Source organism: Falco peregrinus, chromosome 2 (genome assembly GCF_023634155.1).
Source record: "Falco peregrinus isolate bFalPer1 chromosome 2, bFalPer1.pri, whole genome shotgun sequence".
Lineage (NCBI taxonomy): Eukaryota > Metazoa > Chordata > Aves > Falconiformes > Falconidae > Falco > Falco peregrinus.
Genome location: NC_073722.1, coordinates 79,788,458 through 79,812,460, shown reverse-complemented (window position 1 = coordinate 79,812,460; position 24,003 = coordinate 79,788,458). Strand labels below are relative to the sequence as shown.

The 24,003-nt window shown below is 38.8% G+C and overlaps 1 protein-coding gene across 1 annotated transcript in view; it reads right to left on the bottom strand.

Annotated features, from left to right (window-relative positions):
* RXFP1 (relaxin family peptide receptor 1) overlaps positions 1-24,003 on the bottom strand; it is a 50,609-nt gene continuing 26,606 nt past the window's right edge. Inside the window, exons 3-18 of the mRNA XM_055796245.1 lie at positions 19,233-19,334; positions 18,202-18,307; positions 16,275-16,346; positions 14,672-14,743; positions 13,569-13,640; positions 12,656-12,727; positions 11,779-11,853; positions 11,414-11,485; positions 10,373-10,444; positions 9,519-9,590; positions 8,242-8,313; positions 5,790-5,861; positions 5,324-5,553; positions 3,707-4,117; positions 2,981-3,199; positions 1-894 (exon numbers count right to left, since the gene is read on the bottom strand). Coding sequence (XP_055652220.1) covers positions 593-894; positions 2,981-3,199; positions 3,707-4,117; positions 5,324-5,553; positions 5,790-5,861; positions 8,242-8,313; positions 9,519-9,590; positions 10,373-10,444; positions 11,414-11,485; positions 11,779-11,853; positions 12,656-12,727; positions 13,569-13,640; positions 14,672-14,743; positions 16,275-16,346; positions 18,202-18,307; positions 19,233-19,334 — 2,093 coding nt within the window. The 3' untranslated portion in view covers positions 1-592. The remainder of the gene's footprint in view (positions 895-2,980; positions 3,200-3,706; positions 4,118-5,323; positions 5,554-5,789; positions 5,862-8,241; positions 8,314-9,518; positions 9,591-10,372; positions 10,445-11,413; positions 11,486-11,778; positions 11,854-12,655; positions 12,728-13,568; positions 13,641-14,671; positions 14,744-16,274; positions 16,347-18,201; positions 18,308-19,232; positions 19,335-24,003) is intronic.

The following is a 24,003-nucleotide window of genomic DNA, read 5'->3' as shown; positions in this document are numbered from 1 at the left end:
TTGGTTGGTAAATTCTTACTAGGAATAAAATTTTCACTTGTTTGGCTTTGACAAACTGATCTGATTATGAAATATAAATATTTTTCTTAGGGCTACTAAGAAAGCTTTTAAGAGCTGATGCAGCTTAAATAAAGCTAGTCAGAAACTTTGAGGAGGAAAGAAAAAATCTAATGAGGAAACTAATTAACTCTTAAAAAAAATCAGCTGTTGATATGCGGACTTTAAAAGAAAAAAGTTTAATGAAAATAACCTTGCCCCGCCCCCAAAAGGTAGATGAATTTGGAACATTTCTGTTTTAAATGACGATTCATCTTTTTTCCACACTTGCGGCTTCTGTGAGGAAAAAAGCAAACAACTGACTTCTCATTCTTATCTGGGATGTGTTGTGGAGATGTCAGGTACCATTGTGAGATTGCAAAATTACTGTGTTAGTTCTACCTGCAGACAGACACATTGCTCCCTCTTCTTCCTGCTTTGGTTCACACGAGCCCAGGTGTCACACCTCCCTTATTTTTCCTCATTGTTGTAAAGCAGTAAGCCCACAGATGTGAAGCTAACAGCGCGGGTGTCACCATGAAGATTCAAAATGTATTTATGTATATGAGGTTAGTCTTGTTGACTGTGTGGTCACTGAAGCGTCAGAGGAGTCTGTACAAAGCACAGGCTTCATTACTTTTGGCATGATTTCATGCATTGGCCACAGCTCTACCCAGATGAATGATGGACCGTATGTTTTCTGACTGCCTTTACCTCTTTGGGATCTTCTTTGTCTGTAATTATACCAAACCTGATGAATCATTTCTTTGAATGGTCGTGTAGTCAAAGTGTAGAGAAGAGGATTCAAAGCACTATTTATTGGCAGTATAAAAATCACCACCCAAGAAGTTATGGTACCTTAGGGAGGGAAAAAGAAAGGAAGCTGTAACATGCATTCCAGCATTTGTACCCGTTAGTGCAAGTGCTCGATGCCTATGCAGCACAGCTTCCTGCTGGGAGGGGTGGTCATACTCCTAGGCTGAGCTCACATCACAACAGGTACTTTTTTTTTTCTTCTCACTGTTATACTTGCACTGCACTCTTACCTCCCTCTGGACTCCCTGCAAAACCTGACAGTTTTTACTTTCCTAGTATTTCAATTTATCCCTCCTACTTTTCTGTACCATAGCCCTGGCACACTTGTTCTGGCTGGGCCTTGTTCTCTTGCCCCGAACCTTTTTGTCTCTACTTTGCTCCCTATGTCTTCCTGTGATCTCTGTTCCTCTTCTTCTTCCCTTGACTTGTGACATGCAATCCTAACGATGTCCCCGATGTCCTGTCCTCCTGCAAAGCAGTATCCTTCAGTCCCTGTATACCCTCTGAGGCTGATTTTCTCCACTGCACCAGGACTTCTCCATTCTTCCCCTCTCAAACAGCACTGTATACATCCTCCCTATTTCCTCCTTGCCCTGTTGGTAAGTCTGTGTTCACACTGTCTTCCTCTCTGAGGGTTTCCCGCTTCCCTGCCTGTAGCAGAGCCTGTGTGCATTTTTACAGCTTCCCCTTCTCATCTTTACTGTTTGGGAGGTAAGTTACCTGAGGGGCAGGCAGAGAAAGGGACTGGAATGAAGTGCTGGAAGATGTTAGTGGGTGCCCTCAGTTGCACTGTTTGATTTATAAAACAATTATAGAAGTGTTCCAAGTTGCACAAAAAGCTTAATTCACTCTCCCCCTGCTTCTGCCCCTCCCCGGCTTTACAACTTTGTTGCAGCATCAATACGTTCCTATTGATGCCCATCACATTGGCTACACTTTTGGAAACAAGCAGATGCTTAGTTCAAAAGCTGTCTAGTGTATCCCCAAAGAAAAAGAAATGCTATCAAATGGAGTTTAAAACTTCTGTAAACTTAGAGGACTGTCTCTCATATCTTTAGTTTTATGAAGTGACTAGTTAGTATTTAATCTGGTGTATCTAAGAATATTAATTTGCTGAACTCAAGATCACCCCTGTGGTTCAGCAAGATTTTGTCAAGGTTTCTTGACTCAGAATACATCTGCTTCCACATTTCACAGTATTTTCTTTAAGATTTCTTAGGTGGTTTGATAACTTCATGAAGAAACATTTTAGAAGACTTAAAATAACTGACAATACTTGACATAATCAATGTAACTTCCAGACATCTGAAATGTAAGTAAAAACTTTAAAAAGGTGACTCCCAACACTTCTGGTCAGCACATAAGACAAAATCCACTGAGCTAAAATGTTTTCTTGCCAGCCCAGTACTGTAACATATGTACTGTACGTTGAATCAGAATCTGCTGTTGCTGATGGTCCTGCTCCTGTTCACGCGTTCTTTCTAGCAGGGTTTACAAGCCCTACATAAAGTGGCTATTTTCCTGGCATGTGCTGGTATTGCAAGAAGAAGGAAAAAAAATGAGGTGCATCTTTTAATCTTTTAGGTTACGCTGTTTTTACATGGGAATATATTCATAGCATAACGAAGGTAAGCAGAGCTTTATATAACTTAATGGTTTCAACTATAAATACCAGTTTATAAAAGAAAGTTATTTCAGGTTAGCAATTATATTGTTAAATCAAGACAGGACACACTCTATTGTCCTGAGCCATATTTAGGCAACAGAACCAGCAAAAGCTGTAAGTTGAGAAAGGCCAATGCAATTCAGCCTTGGTTTTTTAATACATTTTGTAAATTGTATAGATATTGTGTGGAGACAGACTTGAACAATTTGAATTTGGGTTTTTTTTGGCTGAATCAAAGGTGACTAACCTTAGATGGTTATAATAATATAGTTCAATTCAATGGTAAAACCATATAGTTAATTATATTGTGTGTACATACATATAGATTATAACATAAAGGTCCTTACAGTAAGAGAGTTCAATAGATTCAATTCTTGTTCTTCTGAAGTAGAAACAACACTCTTCGTACAGACACAGTTGAAACTGTGAAACTGTGAAAGCCTCACAAAAGAAAGGACATACCTGGTATTTCCACTTGAAGTAAAGAAAGGAGTTTCAAAATAAAAATGGGTATCCAACACAGTGCATCAGTAAATACAATGAAGAAAAAACGTTTAGCAAGGATCATCTCTTTTTTGATATGATTCCGAATTTCAGTAGCCGTAATAGCTGTTTGGTGAACACTGTAGAACATACTCCCATAGGAAAACACAATGATGATAAAAGCTGCCAAGTTTACACCTGTTTAAGAAGTTAAAATTAGTTATAACTTAACAGCATAATAGCAATTCCGTATCACCTATTTGCAGGTTGGGTAGTAAAGAAAAATGTTTTGTGTAAACCGCTAGTCCTATAGAATTAAGTGGCTGGAAAATCTGAGTCTGTCTTCACCTTAACATCAAATTTTTGCCTCTGCTCAGGTGTTTATTTCATTCGTCAACACCTAAAAAATGGCTGCCATCTGATCCAAACCCTTAGTTCTCCTCTGGTCTTACCATTGCTCTAATTCTTTGACAAAGTCTATTAATTCAGGAACTTAATGGTCATTAATTTCTTTTTGCTTTTTCAGCCTTTCATGCATTTTAAGATAAGGAAGTATCCATCTGATATAGTAAAATACTCAGGCTGGAAAAAGATTTTTACTGGAGCATCTAAATATCAGGTGTGAACATCACAGCAAAGCTGTCTTATTTGAAAATTAAGTTCATTTGCAGCTCTAATCATATATAAAGAAGAAATGCAACTTACCTAAAAAAATGACAACAGAATAAATCTGACTTCCTAAACTTTCTGATTGTTCTGAGTGAAGAGGAAAACAGACGCCATTGGTGCCATAGTAGTTCCTGAAATATTCCTTATTGCTCAGTGGGATAAAAGCAACAGCAAACCCAATTATCCAGATAAGTACCAAAATGGAAATTGTCCTGCGTTTTCTGGGCTTCAAAAACCTAAAAGGATAAACTATGCAGATGTACTTTTCCAAAGTCAGGTAAGTCAACAGTAAGACTGACACCTCTGTAGACAGAATAGCGAGTGATCCGACCAACTGACAATGCATGCTGTCCATCCACAACTGAGCGTGCTTGTTGTATTCTCCGCGATATTTAAGATCAAAAGCTCCGATCACAAATAAATATATCCCCATCAGACAATCAGCACCTGTGGACATAGTGCTTAACATCATTATTTACACATTTGAATTTCTCTGTGTGTATATATGTCTACAGGAAAACATACTAATATAAAACATACTAATATAAATAGCTAATATAAAGATATGAAATCAACGTTATAGGTGGAATGCTATCACGAGATGATTAAGGCAGTATAATTCAGTTCCATTCCTCCTTTTTTTTATTTTATTTATTTTTATTTAAATTGATGGTCTATTTTTCATACTTGTTTCCAACCTGATTTTTTGAAGCTCAGATAAAATTGGTTTGCAGGTAGAAAAAGATAGAGTTTCATTTACAGAAATATTTTTTGCAACCCTTTTTTATTAGGTCTTATTCCTTTTGATACTAACATTTGGCTTAAGATAATTTGCTTTGAGTAGAGTGTCTCATCTGGGTTCAAAGTTTAGTTTTGGTTTGTCCACCTTACAAAACTAAAGTGCATAGTCTTCTAAGACCTCTAAGGGGAGAGAAACCGTCAACACAGAGCTGAAGGCTTCTCGGGTATTTTGGCTAGAGGTTTTGCATAATGCTCAGATTGTTCCAGTGGAAATGGTTCAAAATCACTGACATGCTGTATTTGGAAACATTACAATCATTTTATTCAATGTTGACAATTACTAGTTGCATTTGTGAAATACTTATAGACTTGTTACTGAGATAGGGTACTCAAGATTGTAGTGGCTATTCTGTCAAATAGTTTGTCCATAAACTTGTCTTGCTTTTAGGACTAAAATAAAACCCCCTAATTCTTAATTTTGGGGAGCTAAGAGGGACTGCATTTGTGTAAGTAACATTTGATTGTGTGAAAAACAGCATAACTATCTTGAACACAGTATTTACACATGCAAATTAGTATTTACTCAAAAATGCATAGTAAAATTTCACTTTGTGGGCCTTTGAAAATTTCAAAATTTTATTTCTTTTTGCTGAAGAAAGTGGGAATTTGACACAAGACTCACAGCATTAAAATCAAATGTGAAACCTTTGGAATTTACCAGCTGCCAAAGGCAGAATTTGATGAGACCTCCTGGTGCGTAAGGTACAGCATTTTGTACTGTCATTCACAACAGCATGAAAGTTCAGTTAATTCCGTGTTGGAAATGTGTCACTATATTACAGTAACAGATATCGTACATGCTATGAGCAGACTAAACCAATATTCTTTTACTTTTACTCATGGAGTACTCACAGCAGAGAGACATTATTGAGATGGCATGGAGCTTGTTCTCTGATCTGATGTAAGGCCTCATGCAGATAACAAAAATATTTCCAAAGCAGGTGATGGCAGATACAACCCAGACAAACACTCTCTGTATGATGCTAGCTAAAAGGTTCTCCAGGGAGGAAATCCCATCAGTATTGGGCTTACAGCTGCGCACATGGGGGGCATATCCACAGTACTGGAATTTCTTAAAATATCTGGTTGTAAGAAAGAAAACAGACAAGAGGTGATTCTAGTTTGGTTACCAGAATATCAAAACTCTCTAGTAACTACTCAGAAAACATATTCTGAAAGAAGAAAAATTAGTTAAAAATTGTCAGAATTTGACAACTGCTCGCATGTTACGTTCTATATTCTTTTGTTTTCAATTATCCAATATTCCATAAATTTAAAAATTCAGACCAAAGGAAGCAAGCTGGAATAATCTACTTACATGTGGGAAAGGTTTCTCAGGGGTCTGAACATTCTTCTCTGGATGTTTGCAATTTCAATGCCCTCCAAGCTACTGTAAACAACACACCCTCAGTAAAAGGCTATAGGAACACAGTAGTAAAAGAACAAACTTCATGAGCATTTAATTGTGCTTCTATGACTATAGGAAACTAGAGATGAACTTTAATTGCATCTAATCTGTCATTCCTTTTAAACTTGAACGGAAAGTCTGCATAAAGGCTGAACTGGAATAATATACGTTGCAGTTTATTAGAATTGCTGTTCTTCCAAAATCATGAAGAAGGCTTTTTGAGTGCTCTTAGCAGTGCAACCTCTGATTATTATGTTGCCCTTCCAAAGTATTTTTCTACTGAAGTTCTTTCATCATCTCTGGGAAAACAATAACTTGTTCCAGTAGTAATATTTTAGATGTCTCTTCTGTCTTTTATCCCAGGGAGTGCTTTGCTAAACAAGCTTCTGCAGGAATTCAGTCTTCATTGTGTCAGGAGCAGCAGGAAGCCGGGACACAGAAGGCGGCATGTAAGGGAAAATGTTGTCTTTCTTGTGATGCATGGATGGGATTTCTTACTTTAATTTTTCCAAAAATATATTGAAAATGGCACTGTTATTTCCCCTGCAGTGCTAGATCAGTACAGTGTAACTGTAAGTTCTTCTAGAACTTCAGTTTCTGTATTCTTCCAATCCACTGGTTAGACGTGCAACTGGCTGGAGATCTTTGGTTCTCCTTGTGGGAAGCCTTATACGAATTCATTGTTCAGTGCTTTGAATGCAATATTCATGGGAGTTCTGAACACATTTAGGCAAAAGTCGAGAAAAGTAACAGTCTTACTGGTTAGTTGCTGTGGGCTGGTGGGTGGTTTCTCTTGGAGATAAGAAAAAAGCCCCCAGTATGGGAGCATGTTAAGTTTTATTTAAGCACTGCAATGAATCTCAGGGTGTGCTTTCCCCAGCTACTTTTACTATTTCAAACTAGAAAAAAAGCAACTGATGTTATAAAAACTGCTGAAATACACGGTTTCTTATAGATCGGTCTCAAGATTTAAGAAGTTTCTTAACTTGGAACCATGGAAGGTGACAGTCACTGAATTGTGAGTTCTTTGGTGTTAAATAACGGATAAGTAGATGCTGTAGCCTGATGATTGGGGAGGTTATTAATTATTCTTTTCTGTCCTCAGCTTCTTATTTTCATGAAATTTGTACATATTTAGTTTTTTCAGGTCATTAGCCATTTACCAAATTTAGTTGAATTTGGCCACTAGATTCTAAATCACTGTGAGGAAGCTGGACTGATCCACAAAAGCATGTGCACTGCTAGCTACAGCTCAGGGTCAAATCATAAACTCCTGGTACGTTCCTATCCAAGGAAACATCTCCTTTTGGATCTCCAGACCATTGCTGTGATAGGACAAGGGTTAGACAAGGGGCAATGGTTTTAAACTAAAAAAGGGTAGATTTAGACTAGCTAAAAGGAAAAATTTTTTTACGATGAAGGTAGTGAAATACAACAACAGGCTGCCCAGAGGGGTGGTAGGTGCCCCATCCCTGGAAACATCCCAGGACAGGTTGGACGGGGCTCTGAGCAACGTGATCCAGTTGAAGATGTCCCTGCTCATTGCAGGGGGGGTTGGACTAGATGGCCTTTAAAGGTCCCTTCTGACCCAAACCATTCTATGGTTCTATGATTGTGAAATGGTGACCAACAAAACTCAGCTCTACCAAGGTTGGTGTTGCAGATGTGCAGTGGCTATGAAGAGGTACTTAAATCCACCACAGGATAATTTCAGATTTGCAAGATTGTCACTGCACTATCCCCCAGTTTTAGAAAGAACTCCCTGGCAGAATTCAAGTTAGAGCTGCTGCGTTAGTGCACCCACAAAGACTCCCCCTAAACTCTTCAAAAAGGTTTGTAGAAGTTCCACCTCCTTCAGATATGGCAGCTGAATCATACTTGGTTTCTACTGTTCTTTCCATGGTGTTACCATTAGGTACTGTAAGAACGGAAACATGTCCCCAAACTTATACATATACCAAATCCTTTTATAATTCCTGTCTTTACATACCCTAATGGTACCTGCCCGTGGTGTTAATAGCCCCAACTGGACCTTGCATAACCCTTAAGCCCTGTGAAGGTCAAATGAGGGTTGTATTAGTCTTGTTCTGTAGTAACAGAAAAGACAATGCCCTTCTCTAAGCTGAATTTATGATCTCTTTTTGGAAAAATTTCAATTATTAAACTGGTATTTTCAGGAAGGAAAATTTGAGTATTGCTAGTAATTATTTTCCAGGCTCAAATTGTTGAGGGTCATCACCATAACTATAAACTATTTCAAGGGCAATTTCTTACAAAACGTATTCTGGATCATGTCCTTCTGAAGGAGATGTGCATAATCACAAAGAAAATGTAGATAAAATATAAAAAAATTGATACTTACAGGGATTTCAGTTTAATTAGGAAATCAAACTGGTCTATTTGTATTTTCTTGATGGGGTTGTAAGAAAGGTTCCTGTAAACACAACATAGACATGAGTCATTTTGTAGATCTGCCTTACAGCTTGTTCTAAGAATAAAGTCAAACTACATAACCCATTTGCTTTTTCAGCCTTCTAAGAAGGACTTGTACAATTGGCAGTTACAACTGCAAACGGTAACATTCCTTTAGTGTTATTCAGCTTGGTAAGCCAGTGGGAAGAGCAGTCAGATGAGGCATGCTATTGCCACGTACACATACGCATCTGCCTCCCCCCACCTGGTGCTTGAAGGTTTTCACTGTAGAAATTTTTAGTTATTAAACTTCCAGGACTTGTCTTTCAAGTAAAAAAACCTAACTGAACTGCATGCATTTGGAAATAAGTTACAATTGATTTTGCTAGTTGCTAAAATCTACTTTTTTGTAATCATTTGTGTGAGTTCAAGAGACAGAGGCAGTGGAATGTAGAAGTAGACGTTAGCATTAAATGCTATCACTGTGTGCAGAACGGTTTCTCAAAATAACCCCCTTTTCTTCTCCCTATAGCTTCATGTTTCATTTTGATATTGTAACTAAAAGGCACACACCCAACCAATGCAGCGGTATACGCTTGGTTAACCCACTGTATTGCAATGGATCCCAAGGATGCTGAAAAAGCACAAAACCAAGTTATTCCGCATACTATCTCCTCTCTTCTACAGAGACATCTCCCATTTTGCCACTAGTGCTTCTTTCAGATTGTGCAAGAAAGACTGGGACTTTTCAGCAGCAGTGTTTGAGAATTTGCCGATATACGTGTCATGGGAAAAGAAAGACTATGTCTGGTTTTATAGTATCCTATGCTTTTTTGGAACTCTTTCGCAGGAAAAAAGCAGTTGCAACCAAGGCATCTGTATGATGTTCTTACATGTTTATGATCTATTTTTAGTGCCACATCCTGATATCACATTAAACATTCCCATCAATTTATAAACTTCTCATGATATAGCTAATTTTGTATATACTAACAAGATCTGGAAAAAGGTAGAATTTGAACTTTGGGGACATGAAAATACACATCTTTTACAAAACTGTTCCAGGCAAAATATTATATAGAATTACTTTTGGAGTAAGTATTTTTTTAGGCAGAGCTCAAGTGATGCAAAAAAAGGTGCTCTTTTCTTTCCCAGCATTCATGACCAAAAGCATCATATCAAATGAGTAATATACAGTTATATATAATAATAATCAAGAATCCTTACAGTTGTGAAAGCTCCTTTAGATCCTTAAATATATAGGGAGGAAGTGATTCAATCTTGTTGCTAGCCAAATCTCTGCAGAAACAGCCACAGGTAGGATACAGTAAGTTCTTACTAGGCTCAGTAACTTTACCAAACAGTTTTGCAATTTCAAGACACACAGTTTTATTCTATTTACCAAATAGGATACTATTTATTATATAGGTTATCAGAAATTTGGACTGTAAAAGAATGCTGTTAAAACAAGGTGGGAAGCTATATCCATTGGATCTTTTTGTCTAGTTAGTTCAGATATCCCATCAGATACTTAATTTAGTATTATTTCAGTCACGTCACAAAGAAAGTAAAACACCCTTAACTTGGGTTGTAGGAGCTTGGAAATAAATTAAACATATTGTTTCATGACAGGAATTCTTTCACGTGGGCTAACCAGCACATCTGTCCCTTAGTTCTCTCTACCTTACTCCTTATTTTCACTAAACATAAACCCTAATAACTTTGGACAGAGGAGTAAAGGTCTGAGGCGTAAAGGTCTCCATCTGACTGAAACTGGCAAACTGGTCTAAAAAAACCTGAAGGCACACATGCACCTAGATTGTGGTGACGTAAGATTAATTAATATTATTCTGTTCACGGAATATAATGATCTTGTGAGAAAACCCCCTGATATTTTGATACAGAATATGTACTTTATCGACTATTCCTTCTCTGTTAACTATATAGAAAGAAACCTGATGATGGGTGCTATCTCCAGAGCCAGAGCATGTTATATGAAACAGAATTTATGATAAAAAACTGTAATATAAATTATAAAAAAATATGACTTGTTGTACAGGAAAGAGAAGTAATCTACTCACAATTCATCTAACATCTGGAGAGAAGAAAAGCTGTTTTCATTTAAAGAGCTGATTTTATTTCGTCTCATCACCCTGAAAGAATAAAACAAACTTAATTTGCTGTTTCTTGACATCTATTTGTTTTTGGAGAAAACCTTTTATAAACTTTAAAAATTCTCTCTTCTCTGCATCTTCAAATATTTGCCCAATTCAGTTAACAAGCTAATTGGATCTAGAAGCCTACCATGTTACTATTTGATAAATAACTTCTGTTGCCTATACACACATGCATTTGTGCGTGTATATATATATATATATATACACACACACACATATACCTCCCCCCCCCCCCCCAGGAGGCTGGTATAGATTGACCGAGGGCAGGAGGAAGGTTAAGTGGGCTGGAAGGTTTGTGACCTAACCACATCTCGGACACAGGCACATGGCTGTGCAACTCTTCCTTCACCCATATTTATTTCACCTGCCACTGACTTTGCCCCTTAAATGAACAACTTGGATTTTAAAAGCCAAAGAGAAAGCCAAGAATATGTGTACCGCACACGAGTTAAAAATTGCAAGTGGCAAGTACGGTGGAGCCTACTAATCTATCAAAAAGTGGAAGGGATTTTCTGAAGATGATTACCTCATCATTAAAGAAACTTCAGGGAAAATTCTAAAATTGATGAGCCAGCCAATCCACAAGCCAAACTCTTTAACATGAAGAAACAAGCTATGTATCCCTTATGTTTGCTGCATTTTTTAAATGAGATTTTAGCCTCCTTTTTCAAGTAAAAAGTTAGAATGAAAATTTCTAAGTTTTAGTATCAGTCCAAATCACTTCAGTGAAGTTTGGTTGCATCTATCAATGCTGAACTTTGCTATAAATGTAAACAGCGGTTATTCTGTATGGCGCTTGTTTAAAACCAAGAATGTTGATTTAACCTCCTTAAGATCTAAATAACCATGATACTCAGAAAGCCTTTAATATTAACTTGATGAATCCCTCGACTGTTCAGCACAAGCGTAGCTCACTCCTGCTAGCTAGCATATCCTATTACTTACAGTACAGTTAAAGTGTTGCAGGAGATGAAAGTGACATTTCTTACATGATGGATATGGTTGCCTTCAAGGTCTCTGGGATATAAAAAGAAAACATCGATCACTGAAAATAAATTCAGGCAGTTATTCTAAGGTAATTAAAAACACTACCAGAACTTCATGACTGCACAGCAGGGAGCGAGAAGCATACATCTAACATTTCTGCAGGTTAACTGATGACTTCAGGTCATCAACCCTGCAGCAACACAGCAGGCACTCTGTAACATCCAGCGCCCCATTAGGAAAAAGCGGCACGGAATACATACATAGACATATGTATGTATATACAAAGACAGTAATACTTTTCTAGTGATGTAAGGTAGACTTACAGCCAGTTTAGTCTTGGCATATATTGGCACAGAGGTTTATCAGGCAAACGAGCAAGAGAATTATTCATCATCTCTCTGAAAAAAAAAAAAAGAAAAGAAATAGTATATAGCTGGCTATATTTGCCAAAAATTACATTACAGAAAAAAAATAATGTCTTTTATGTTTGTACTTTTGGAAAAAAAAAAAAAAAGGCAGTCAAAGCTTGATTCATTTCTCATAGTCTTGAAGGTAGTATTATTTTCTTAAACTTCCACATTTTTTCCCCGTGGTGTTCTGTGGGGCGGTATTTTATCCTTAACTTGTTAATTACCAGGTAAAGGCAAGATGTTCGCTGCACTGCTATTTAAATAAGACATAGCAAGCCAACACAAATATTTTGACGGTTCGGTCATAACATGTGACTTCTGTGGGTGGCGGAGGGAGGGGGATACGGGTGGAGGTTCCCCCCTGGCTGCAGGGGAAGAGGGTCCCGTGTCGCTGAGGCTGGAGAGGGCAGTGGCAGGTTATGGACAGAGTCTTGGGGAGGGGGCTGGGCTGCTGCCGGGGCACAGGAGCTCTGGGGGACCCCCCTGCACCGCCGCCCTGGGGGACAACTGGCACCCACTGCTGCGGCTGCCACGGCTGTGCCCCCTCAGTGACCATGTCTTTTCACCATTTTTCCCACCCATCTCCCTGTGGTTTTCCAGACATCGCATGTCTGCCGCTGCCAGAATCCTCCTTCTCCAGCACATCCAGCCTGGGGGGAAGGAAGAGCTGCAGGTGTACCACCAGCATGCCGTGGCGAGCAAGCACAGCCATTATAAAACGGTTTTTATATATCTGCCCTTCCTGTTTTGTTCTTTTAAATAACACTTCAGGTTCCTATTCCATACTTACAGGAGGATAAGTGATTTGAGTCCGTAAAACGTTAATGGAGAGATCCGATTTATCCTATTGTTTTCAATTATCCTACAAATTACAGCAAAGCATGTATCAGATCAGTCATTGACTGCAGTCTTTAATTGAACAGATGATAAAAAGTAACACACTTCAAAGTGGATTTCTTTAAATGTCCATTCAAACTACTTAAAAAATGAATGCACCGCTCCTTAGCAGGTCAGGGCTTTCATTGAATTAATTTCCTTTCAGAAGAACTCAATTTAAAAAAAACTAAATAGAGTAACTTAGAGAAAATAATGACTTTCAACTTTTCAAAAAGTTTTCCTGCAAGTTTTCAAAATTCTTTGATCAAGACACTTTGAATAGATTCTCTGTGAAAACAAAGCAGCACAACGTAACAGTGTTCCACAGCAATCCAACAGTTCCAAGCACACAGAAAAATGTTAGGCATGTTATTATTTGCTTTTTTAAAAAATAACTTTACTGAGTCCAAATAATATTTTATTTTCATCTGTCTGAAAAGCAGTAATAAACTAATATTTTGGATTGAGAGTCATTTTGTCTGTGACATTTCAAGCACTATTTACAGGGAAAGACCTGCCCCCAAAATGATCTTTCTACTGTTTTATAGTATCTGAGTTATTTCATATGTTAATTTGTAACAAGAAATTACTAATAAACATTATTTAGTGTTGTAAAAGCCATCAGTCATTGGAGCCATTAAGGCCCAAGGACTGATTTCTGCTCTCATCAAAGTAAATCGGGTTTTTACCTTGTACAGTGCAACAGGAGTTCCTTAGTTATTATCTAAGTACTGCTATGCACAGAAAAGAAGGCAATTCAAATATTTCTTTGTCTTGCTTTAGTTATCCCTTGAGAAAATAAAGATACAAATAATAAAAAACCATACAGCCATTCAAGTCTGTGGAGATCTTCAAAGACACCAGGCTTCAAACTGCTTATCTTGTTGTTACTCAGGTATCTAAACCAAGACCAAACAAAGGCAAATGAATGCAGTTATTAATTAGCATCAGACACATGAAAGTGAGTTTTAAGATTCTTTCTCCTTGATAATTTATCAGAATACCACTAATTTTTTTCATAATTATCACTTTTCATTATGGTAATTTTCACGCCCCTCTGAGAGCAAGGCGGGACTCTCTCTAGTGAGGACTTCCAGAGCGATTATGTAGAACATTTTGTCTTAGCTGTAAGAGAACACAGCAAGCCAAGTATTTTCATTGTGTTGTATTTTAGGCCCTTCCCGGTTCCTTCTGTGGAGTGATTCAATCCATGAATGTTCCCAGGATCTCGTTCAGTCTTTGCTAAGAACCTCAGTCACAAATGTAGATACCAGAATCATGGGAAAAGCTGGGAAATCAAGGGTGAGAACTTACAACTGCTCTGGGAAGGCAGTAACAACAGCTGTAATAACAGATAATCAACCACACTCATGGGATGGAAAAAATAAGAGGTACAACATTTTAAAAATTTCCTTTTAAAAACATTGCAGAAACAAAAAACTGAACCGAGCAAAGCAATTTATGTGTCATCTCTTTCACTGAGCATTTCCTTTCAGTTTGAAGCACCTTTCAAAAAGCTGCTGTAAAATAAAAAAAGTGTGCTTTTCATTACTGATACTGGTTACTTTGGGTTGCTTCTGTAAATCAAAAAACAATGTTAGAGAGTTTTCAGCCATCATAAGCTCTCACTTTTGTTTTATCCCTTTTTCATCCTCTCTGACTTTCTGCAGGGTAACTACCATACTGTCTCCCTCCATTCTGAGGATTTGGGGCATAGGAGCTCGCTTGTATTTGCAAAGCATTGCCCTGTCACATAAATTTGCACAGATAGCTCTTAATCTGTCTTTGCTTTCTCAATCCAATCACTGAGTTACAGATTTGGACCATTTTGCAACTTCCCAACACTGGAACAAATAAGAGAGGCGTCCATAGCGACTCTCAGAGCTCTTTCCGCTGTTTTTTCCCTCCGTATTGGAAAAGCAATACTTACAGTTTTGTCAAGTTGTATAAACCTGTGAAAGCACGTTCAGATACAGCTCTGATTTTGTTATTCTGAAGATACCTGAGAAGATACAAACCCAACAACATCTAGTTGGGGGCAAGCATAACCCCCCAATTAAAACATATCAACTAAACAACGCATGTGTGATACTTGAAGCTGTCAGACTTGTCACACCTTAAACTGGCAAGATGGACAATGTGACAGTAACCATTTCACAGATACAGCTGCAAATGTGTCTTAAAAGGAATACCCCCAGCATCCCCAAGAGAATTCTGGAGCTCATTCCAAGGGACGCTTGGTTTGCCTGAGATGGAAAATGAAATGGCTGTTGGTGGGTCCTAACCTTGCAGCTCCCACCTGCCTGACCCGAGCTCCATCCAGAGCCCTGCTACAAACAAAATCTTGCATGGCAAATGTCAAGTTAAAACGTGCTTTTAAATTTTCTGTTTATAGTATCAGAGAATTTTCAAAATGCTGCATTTTTAAGATAGCATAACAAAAATGTAAAGTGAATCCTACTAATCTGTAAACTAAAGAATACTAATTTTTCCTTCTGTTTATCTACTTTGGTGAAATTATGAGTTAAAAAATATTTTCAGCAGCAAACATTAAATCCTTTTCAAAGAATTTTAAAGCACTGTAGTGTTATTCTCTGAGTAATATTTCAACATAAATCCTTTGAATTAAATTATAGTTAATAAAGCATCTGGATGCATTCCTATTAAAAAGCAGCGAGAAACATGAAATTCGCTTTTACAGAATCGCTTTGTGTCAAACACCGCAGCAGAGCTTTCTGAAGAGCGCAGCTGTGGATCGGAAAGGTGTGAGATCAATATTGGAAAGGAACGTTTTGTACAGATAGGTGGGGATGCGTTTCTTTTAACGGAAACATCTTCCAAGGCTTTGAGGTCTTACTGGCACTGAAGCTGTGACACCAGATGGTGCTGCAGCACAGCACAGCTTCCACCAAAGTTAGACTCCCGTGAGTTTCCAGGACTATTCAGTGCCTTGCACTGGTGACATAGGAGCCCTGCTTTAGCCTTTTGCATTTCATCCTTAATTTCACTAATTCTCTATAAATAGAAGTCATTACAGGCTATGATTTTTGAACACATACGTTACATGTCATAAAACATATCAGTATTGATTGTGTTGCCATAACAACTTGGCTAGTTGAGGCATCATCAAGCTGGTCCCAGGCATACCAAGCGCCAGGTGAGTGAGCTTCCCACAGCGATGGCAAGTTTAAGTCTCCAGTTTTTTGTTTTGCAGAATAAATGGATTTAATTTCTTTTGGCATATTACTGTTCATTTTAAATGTAACTTCCCTCAGACATGATGAAAGTTTAGCATTTTTCTGGTATAGTCAATATAAATAAATGTGCAGAGATTATGGTTTTGCAAACAGAGAGATGGCAAATCAAGGTGCTTGAGCCAAACAGGTTACACAATTAGATGAGGCAAAACAGAATTTTAAGTATAAACCAAGGGTTGTCACTTAGATGTTAAGTTCTCTGCATGTGTACGGGAGAGGGAGAAAATGAATATTTAAGGCACTAAATAGATATTTTGAATTTAAGCACTCCCTTACAGATTTTTAAGGTCTTGGTATTTCTTGAAAATGTCAGCAGAAAGTTTCCTTAGCAGATTCCTCTGAAGAGACCTGTAGGAATGAATGCACACAGTAAAACTACTCTCCCAGCTTCCTACAGTGCTGCCACTTCTGTTATTCAAAAAGAGCAGCTTTCACATTGCTAAATATAAAAGCAACATGAAACCATCTGAATACGCTACCTCTGTTTGTCTGAGTATTTGTATCTACTTAAGCAGTAAGCCAAATATCATCCAAAAAAATTCTTCCATGTTCCCAGAGCAACTAACAAAATAATAGTTAAACCTAGGAGTTAAAAAGATTTGAATGTAAACTACAGATTTATTTCAAACCTCAAATGCATATAGAGCTTACGTCCCAGTGCATGTGTGCCTATGTCCCCATCTCCGTTGGGCACCGATTCAGGTGTCCTGTCAGGAACAAAACTGGTCCAGGGCATGGTTGCATTAGAGGAGTTGAGCCCAAAACCCAGCTGAATCTGCTCATAGCTTTTTCTAGAGGTGGGCCCTTGTTTTTGAAGTCTTTGTTGACACTGATTCAACAGCCAGTTTAAATACGTATTTGTCATTCCACATCGATCTGTGTTATGAAGCACTGAGGTGTCTGAACACGGACCCAAGGAGGAGAGCCCCAGCCACAGTGGGCATGGACTGGTACTGGACAGAGACCCGTACCGCTGCTCGGGGGGTCCGTAGGGAGGACAGGTGGTGCTGCCCTCGGCTCACCGCGTGGGAAACAGCCTCTCAAGCTGTGATGTGCAAACTAGGAGCAATATCAACCATTCTCTGATCTCTTCCAAAAGTTTGGCTTACGTGTACTGTCCTGGTTTAACCCCAGCCAGCAGCTCAGCCCCACGCAGCTGCTCGCCCACTCCCCCCACAGTGGGATGGGGGAGGATCAGAGGCATAAAAGTGAGAAAACTCGTGGGTTGAGCCAGACGGTTTAACTGGTAAAGCAAAAGCCACACACCAAAGCAAAGCCAAACAAGGAATTCACACACTGCTTCCCACCAGCAGGCAGGTGCTCGGCCATCCCCAGGGAAGCAGGGCTGTCTCCCATAATGGTTACTGGGGAAGACAAACGCCATGATGTTGAATGTCCCCCTCTTCCTTCTTTCCCCCAGTTCATATATACTCGGCATGACGCCCCATGGTGTGGGATATCCTTTTGGCCAGCTCGGGTCAGCTGTCCCGGCTGTGTCCCTTCCCAGTTTCCCTCCAGCCCTCTTGCTGGTAGGGACTGAGAAACTGAAAAGTCCTTCACGTAATATAAATATCACCCAGCAACAACTGAAAATGTCAGCGTGCTATCAACAGTGTTCACACCAAACCCCAAACACAGCACTGCACCAGAAGAAAATTAACTCTATCCCAGCTGAAACCAGGACACCATGGGTGTCTGTATGATGACCCAGCCCAGATTAAATTCTTTTAAATAACGACATATTCAGAGACATCAAATGAGAAGTAGAAAGATTTGCTCAAGCAAGTAGTTCCACTGAGTTAAAGGTTATTGACTTTGTTGGCAGGAATACAGACTGGGAATACTGGCAGGATCATAGAGTAATAAAAAGGTCCTAAGCACTGTGTCTTAAAAGGAAACGTTTCTGGAAGTGGAAATGGTTGAAGTTTTCTTTAGATTTCCTGAAAGGGTTGCTAGCTCAAGTCACTGTTACAGACATGAAATGATCACTTCACCCAGAGTTGTATAGTTCTTTTTCAATCCTTTTATGCAGGGAAAATCCACACTTAAAACCTTAAAGAACTTGTTAACAGAAAGACACTGTACTTTTGCAAGCACCAGCTGAGCCAACTGGTCATAATCATAAGGCTGCAGTTGTGAAAACGCTGTAGGACTGATAGCCAGGCCTGAGCAGAGCCAGAGCTCACCTGTCTGCTCTACTTACATCAGAGTTATGTTTGAAGAGACTGCTGGCACAGCACGCAGGTTGGCAGCGTTGCAGAAGACCTCCAGCCCCTGGCAGGTACACTCTGCTGGCACAGCAGCTGCCGCTGCATCACAGCAAGAACGTGGGTGAGGCAAAAAGGGGGGTGGGGGGTGTCACGGGGTGTGGAGAAAAGAGACATGGTGAAAAAGAACAGTGAGCACACAGACAGACACACCAAGCTGTGTTAAACAGGTATTAAGGCACACGTTTTTATGTAATTGATTTAGACCTGGGAAGAACCTAACAATAAAGGGAAACAAAAAATTATGTCACGTTCTGACCTTTGTGAAAAAGCTTGCAAAAGCTCCTGAGGTTTAGGCTTGATATAGAGGAATCTGGCATGGATTGATTTTTCTTTTTTTTTTTTTATTTATTATTATTATTATTAAGTCCTCTTATACTTACTAACATGAGCACAGTTCTGTCCAGGTGAAGATGGGATGCAAATGGGTCAGCAAGTCTCTGCTCCCATTCACCCCGTTTCTGTGCTCTGAGTCAGTAAGTCAGTACTGAGAGCAGACAGCAGTATCAGCAAACCTGTACACAGGGATGTGTGCCCGCCGAAGCAGGTTAGTTTGCAAGAATATTTTGATGTACAAAGAAGTGAATTTGGAGGAATGTTGCCCTCATTTCACTCTGGAAGATGTGTATTTCATGGTCTTTCCAGCAGTATGAAAATATTCAGATAAAGATTTTTAGTGTCCTCCTAATTGGCATATGTTTGCCACTTTTCTTACAGAAAATTAATTGCTCTTAGTAGAACTGAAACTAACTTCAGTGCCTTCATTCGTCTGAGACATTAACTGCGGTTTACTATAAATTAAACTATTGTATTTCTCTTTCTGATAAGCATATTTTCTGTGTATTTCTTTCTGTGTATTTCTCCTAGTTTTGCTGTGTATTTCTCTTTCTGATAAGCATATTGGCTGTGTATTTCTTTCTAGGAATCACCAGTAACAATCACACAAATAATATCTGTAATTACTTACAGCACTCAGGTGTCTTCGTCTGAAATGCATACAGAGATTTCAGTTTATAGTATTTGTCCTTTGTATGTTTATCAAATTGCAGAGACCATCCATTGTTGTCTTCTAATAAAAAAACAAACAAACCACAAATAGGAGACACATTAGAATAGAAACAGAAGGTAGAAAAATACACTAAATATAGTTGCATCAAGTTTTATCTAAATAACATGTTTTTTCCAGAACATTTCATAGACCATTAGCTGACCCTTTTTTCATTCAGCTGGCTGTTCACATGTAAGCTGCATGCAGGAACAGTTTAGTATACCTTCAACAACAGCATTTTCTGTGACGGTTGCACAGAAAAAGTATAATCTTTCACTTTAGAACTTTGTGTTTACGTAGGAGTCTATAACTGAGAGGCAACCATATTTTCCTACCTCCGTAAACACGCTGGTTTGTCCCTTTGTCAGGAAAGCCAGCGTGACTGCTGCACTGACTGCCTCACTCACGCTAGTGCAGCCTGTCATTGCTTTCCTGAAAATCTAGATGAAGGCCTAATGAACATTGCTTGTCAAAAGAATAGGTGATGTGTTGTAATGTATTCAAGTCAGTATGTTTAAGTGAAGCTTAATATGCATCTTCTTAAACAAAGCATTGTTCCATATTGCCGGTTTGGTCACTGTGTATAGATGTACTGGAACAGCGCGGTTTATGGCCGCAAAGGCAAAAACTGGAGAGCAGACCTTTCCCACAAATCCCACAAACAGGGATTTCCAGATACAGTGGTGCCGGGCACAACTACGGACCTGTTTCTTGGAAATCTGTGGTATATTTGTAAATTAACTGATCAGGTAACCACTTACAAAACAGGGCAGGAATACACCCCCAACCCTCCCCCCCCAAATTAACTTGCCTTCAAGAGCTTTGATCCAATTTTAGTTTTATTAATTTGGCTGACCTCTTTTCAGCTTTGACAACACCCACAGACTTTTAGTTTAAAGCATCTTATTTAATGAATACGCACCATAGCAGAAATGCTCCTTAGGATGGCACTCACGAGCTGGTGAGGCAAAGCATCAGTGCTAATTGAAAGCATTACTTTGTAAGGAGACCTACAGTCAAACAACATTTACATGAGAACTCTCAGGATGGCTCTGCTTTGCTAGTCATTAAAGTCTTCACTTTTATGATATGCTAGCAACAATCTTTCACCCTGCAATTTCACGTGGTAATTGTTTAGTTAAATACAATTCCTCACGGACATTTCTCTGTAAATCTTTATATTCACGTAAGCATTACTACTCTATCTGTTGGCTTCAAAGTAGGCAGGGAGAAATAAAATATATTTACTTCTTTGCAACTTTTCCCATTCTGAAATGGTGTCTCATTTTTCATGTCACATTACAAGTCAGTTGTTTCCTCAGCTAGGTAGGGAAACCACGTTGAGAGCATCTCCTGAAGTCTGCCTGCAGGGTGTCAGCAGATGGAACTGTTCGCAGAGATGCCTGCCTCTTCACTGCTTTTCAGTTCACAGGGGAAAAATGTACTATACATGCTGATTAATATATATTATGAAATATTAAGTAACTTTAGGCAAACTATCTTTTATCTCGTTATTCGTTTGTTATGCATAAATTGAAAAGATAAAAGATTCAAGGCAATCCAGAATCTCTGTCTTCAGGAATTGCTCCATTAAGAGAAAAGACAGACTTGAAAAGTGCCACCTTCGCTCAAAAACCAATGTGGATTAATTTATGCCTTGCAAGAATGCCAGCTTCCCACTGAGAGAAGATATTTAAACAAATCTTGCAAACTTCCTTAAGAGCACCGGGTATGCCCTGATCCATTAGTAGTTTTGCCAGTTTAGATCGTTAAGCTGACATTCAAAAGCAGCCTAATGCATTTTGGACAAAATGAATGGTGTTGGCAAACTTGCAGAAATATTGCTCCTGCCTCTTTTAAATGCTCAGCAGAAGTTCAGTTTCAGGACGACCTGTGACGTGGAACCTGTAGTTGATGAAGCGGCGAGAACAGATCCTTCGCCAGGCAGCAAGAGCCCCACAACTCACGGCCCTGGAGCTGGGGCTGTAACGAGGTTTCCCCTCTCACTATTGCTGAACATGTAACTGGAACACATCCACTGAATTTCATTTGCAAGACTGGACCCAGCAAGTGGGACCTGAAGAAACCAGTGGAATACAATGTAGGCAGAGGAGTGAGAATTAAGAAGAAAGGAACCTTTCACTGAAGATTTTTAAACAGAAATCTGTAAAGATGTATTAAAAATGAGACTATTCTCGGAATGTAATCATACCAAGTAACTATTCTGCAGTCAGAAATACAGTCTCAAAATATTTGTGGACTTTCTAATTCATAGCTACACTAATAGAAAGTTTTATAGACAGCTAACCATTTATCTGCAGATTCTGAATATATAGGTAAGAGCCATAAATTCTAATCCCCCAGTAAGCCAATGAACATAGATCATTTTTCTGCGTTTCCCTTCTGACACTGAAGAGTGGACGGACAAGATTTTAGTCCACCTTTTAGTATTTTTAAAATGCTCTGACATACGACAAAGCATGCACAAGAGGTGATCATTTACTGTAATTTTCATCTGCAGAGAAAAAGGGTGAGCAGTACCTCCTACCGCAATGGGAGCAAGGGAGCGGTTCACTACAAAGGAGAAGTTCACCAGCATTTGTAAGGAAGTCAAGAGGCAGCTGTGTATTTTTGGGTGGCCATAAAAGAGAAGGGGAAAAAATGCCCAGAGAAGAGAGAAGATGAATTATTTTGTACTAGAAGCATTCCAGTTGTCTGGAGTTTTTGGTCAGTTCATTTGAAATAACGGGCTTTTCTCATGGCATTGATTTTCCTGCCTTCTAGTAGAAATACAAAGGCATATCTGAATATAACAAAACAAGTTATTCAAAGTTTTCTGACTTTACAAAATGTTTGCTCTTGGCCAAGCTTTGCACCCGAGCCTGGGACAGTCTTCATTTTATACAAACTGTTTTGTCAAATCCCAGAAGAATGTGTTGTGCAAATAACTATATTTAGTACAACCATTTGGTGAAGCACTCAATGCCAGAACCGTAAATCACTTGGTGATCGTTTAGAGTTTATATGGTAGGTTGGTGACCTGTTTAACTCTGTTGAGACGAGGTTCTCCAAACACTTTAAGAAATGACTGGTAATAGTACTGGTCTTGAAATCCCAAATCTATCATTTGGGGAGTACAGCTCAGATGAGAAATTGCTTTTTCCCGAGCCAGTCCTAAAATAGATTGTGTTGGCTGCACTTCTGTAAAAAATGAGATCTGAGAAAACAAGGCATCAGCAAATCTTCCCCTACGCGGGATAAGTGAAATAAGTAATTGTAAAGTGGACTTATCTGACTACAGATTAATATAGTGTTCCTCGCTAGAAGTTGTCAATTGCCCTTTCTGGTGGGAAAGGAATGAGAAAGAGTATGTTAAGCCTGACAAACTACAGATTGGAATAATCCTTTCAGTGACAGGTCCAAGAAAATACTAGCTTTGCTCAATTAAAGACACATCTCTTATTTAGTATGAAGCTTATGAACAGGATGTTACCCATACGACTTTCCCCTTCGTGCATTATATTATGCAGAGAAGTGCTATCAGCTAAGTGCATAAGCACTCTAAAGAGACTCTATGTCACCCTTTGGTTTCACCTTTGCTCTTGGTGGTCATAACCCATAGACATATTTCTTTCTGCCATTTCTTCAAATATACTTTCTCTTGCTGTAAGAAATGACTTCAGGCTTTTCACAAAGACATCTTTTAGTACAACAAGGAAAACCTGTATCCTCCAGACAAGAAGCAATTCTTTTTAAAACATTTAAAGACGAAGGAATAGAATTGCCCTTTTCCACAGTGTTGGGGCATACTGATACAGCCTAATAACTTACCCTAAGACCAAAACCACACAGAGATTATACAAAGCAGAGTGTTGCAGTGCCTGGAGCAACTCTGGGAGTGAATTTCACAGCCCCAGTTCAGACACCGAAGTGGAGAAAATGAAGAACCTAGACCCAGACACCTACCAGTCAAAGCAATTTGCCACACAAAACCTGCGTGTCACTGCACTTTGACCGCGTCCTGTACCTGTCGGTTGGCACGTAGCTTGCCTAATTCTACGTGACAATGCAATCACAGAAACCCAGAGAGGAATTAAATCATTTCAAATAAGGTTCATACTTCCCTGGACTAGCTAGATTACACACTTACAAAAGCTTATTCTTGACTTTAAAACAATTTATTAATCCAGTGCAGCTTCTAAGAAAACAGGCAGGTTCAGATTTCCAAAAGATGAATATCTTCTCCATGTTGTATCTGTATTCCTGTGAAACACTTGCAGAGGGGACTTTTCCAGGTTCTATAACAATACTTCTAATCTATATAGATTAATCTGATTTTCTATTCTGTTTTTCTCAAAGTATTTGCAGGTTTTTTTTAAATAAATGTGACAGAACAAATTAGAATAAGATAATGGCATGAATACATCCATAAAACAGAGTGCTTTAAAGTTCCCTCAGTAAAGCACTACAGTGAGACCAGAAGAGACATAATTCTAGTGAAAGTTCCTCTTAGTTATCAACAATATTTAAAGATCTCGGTCACAAAATTGATCAAAAGCCTCCAGAACTTCAGCAGAGCTCTTCCATTTGCTGATATTTGCACAGCAGTGTAAACCTGATTATTTCAGTGCCATATACTGCGGATGAACGACAATGACAGTGAGAATAAAATTTGGCCCTACATGAAAAA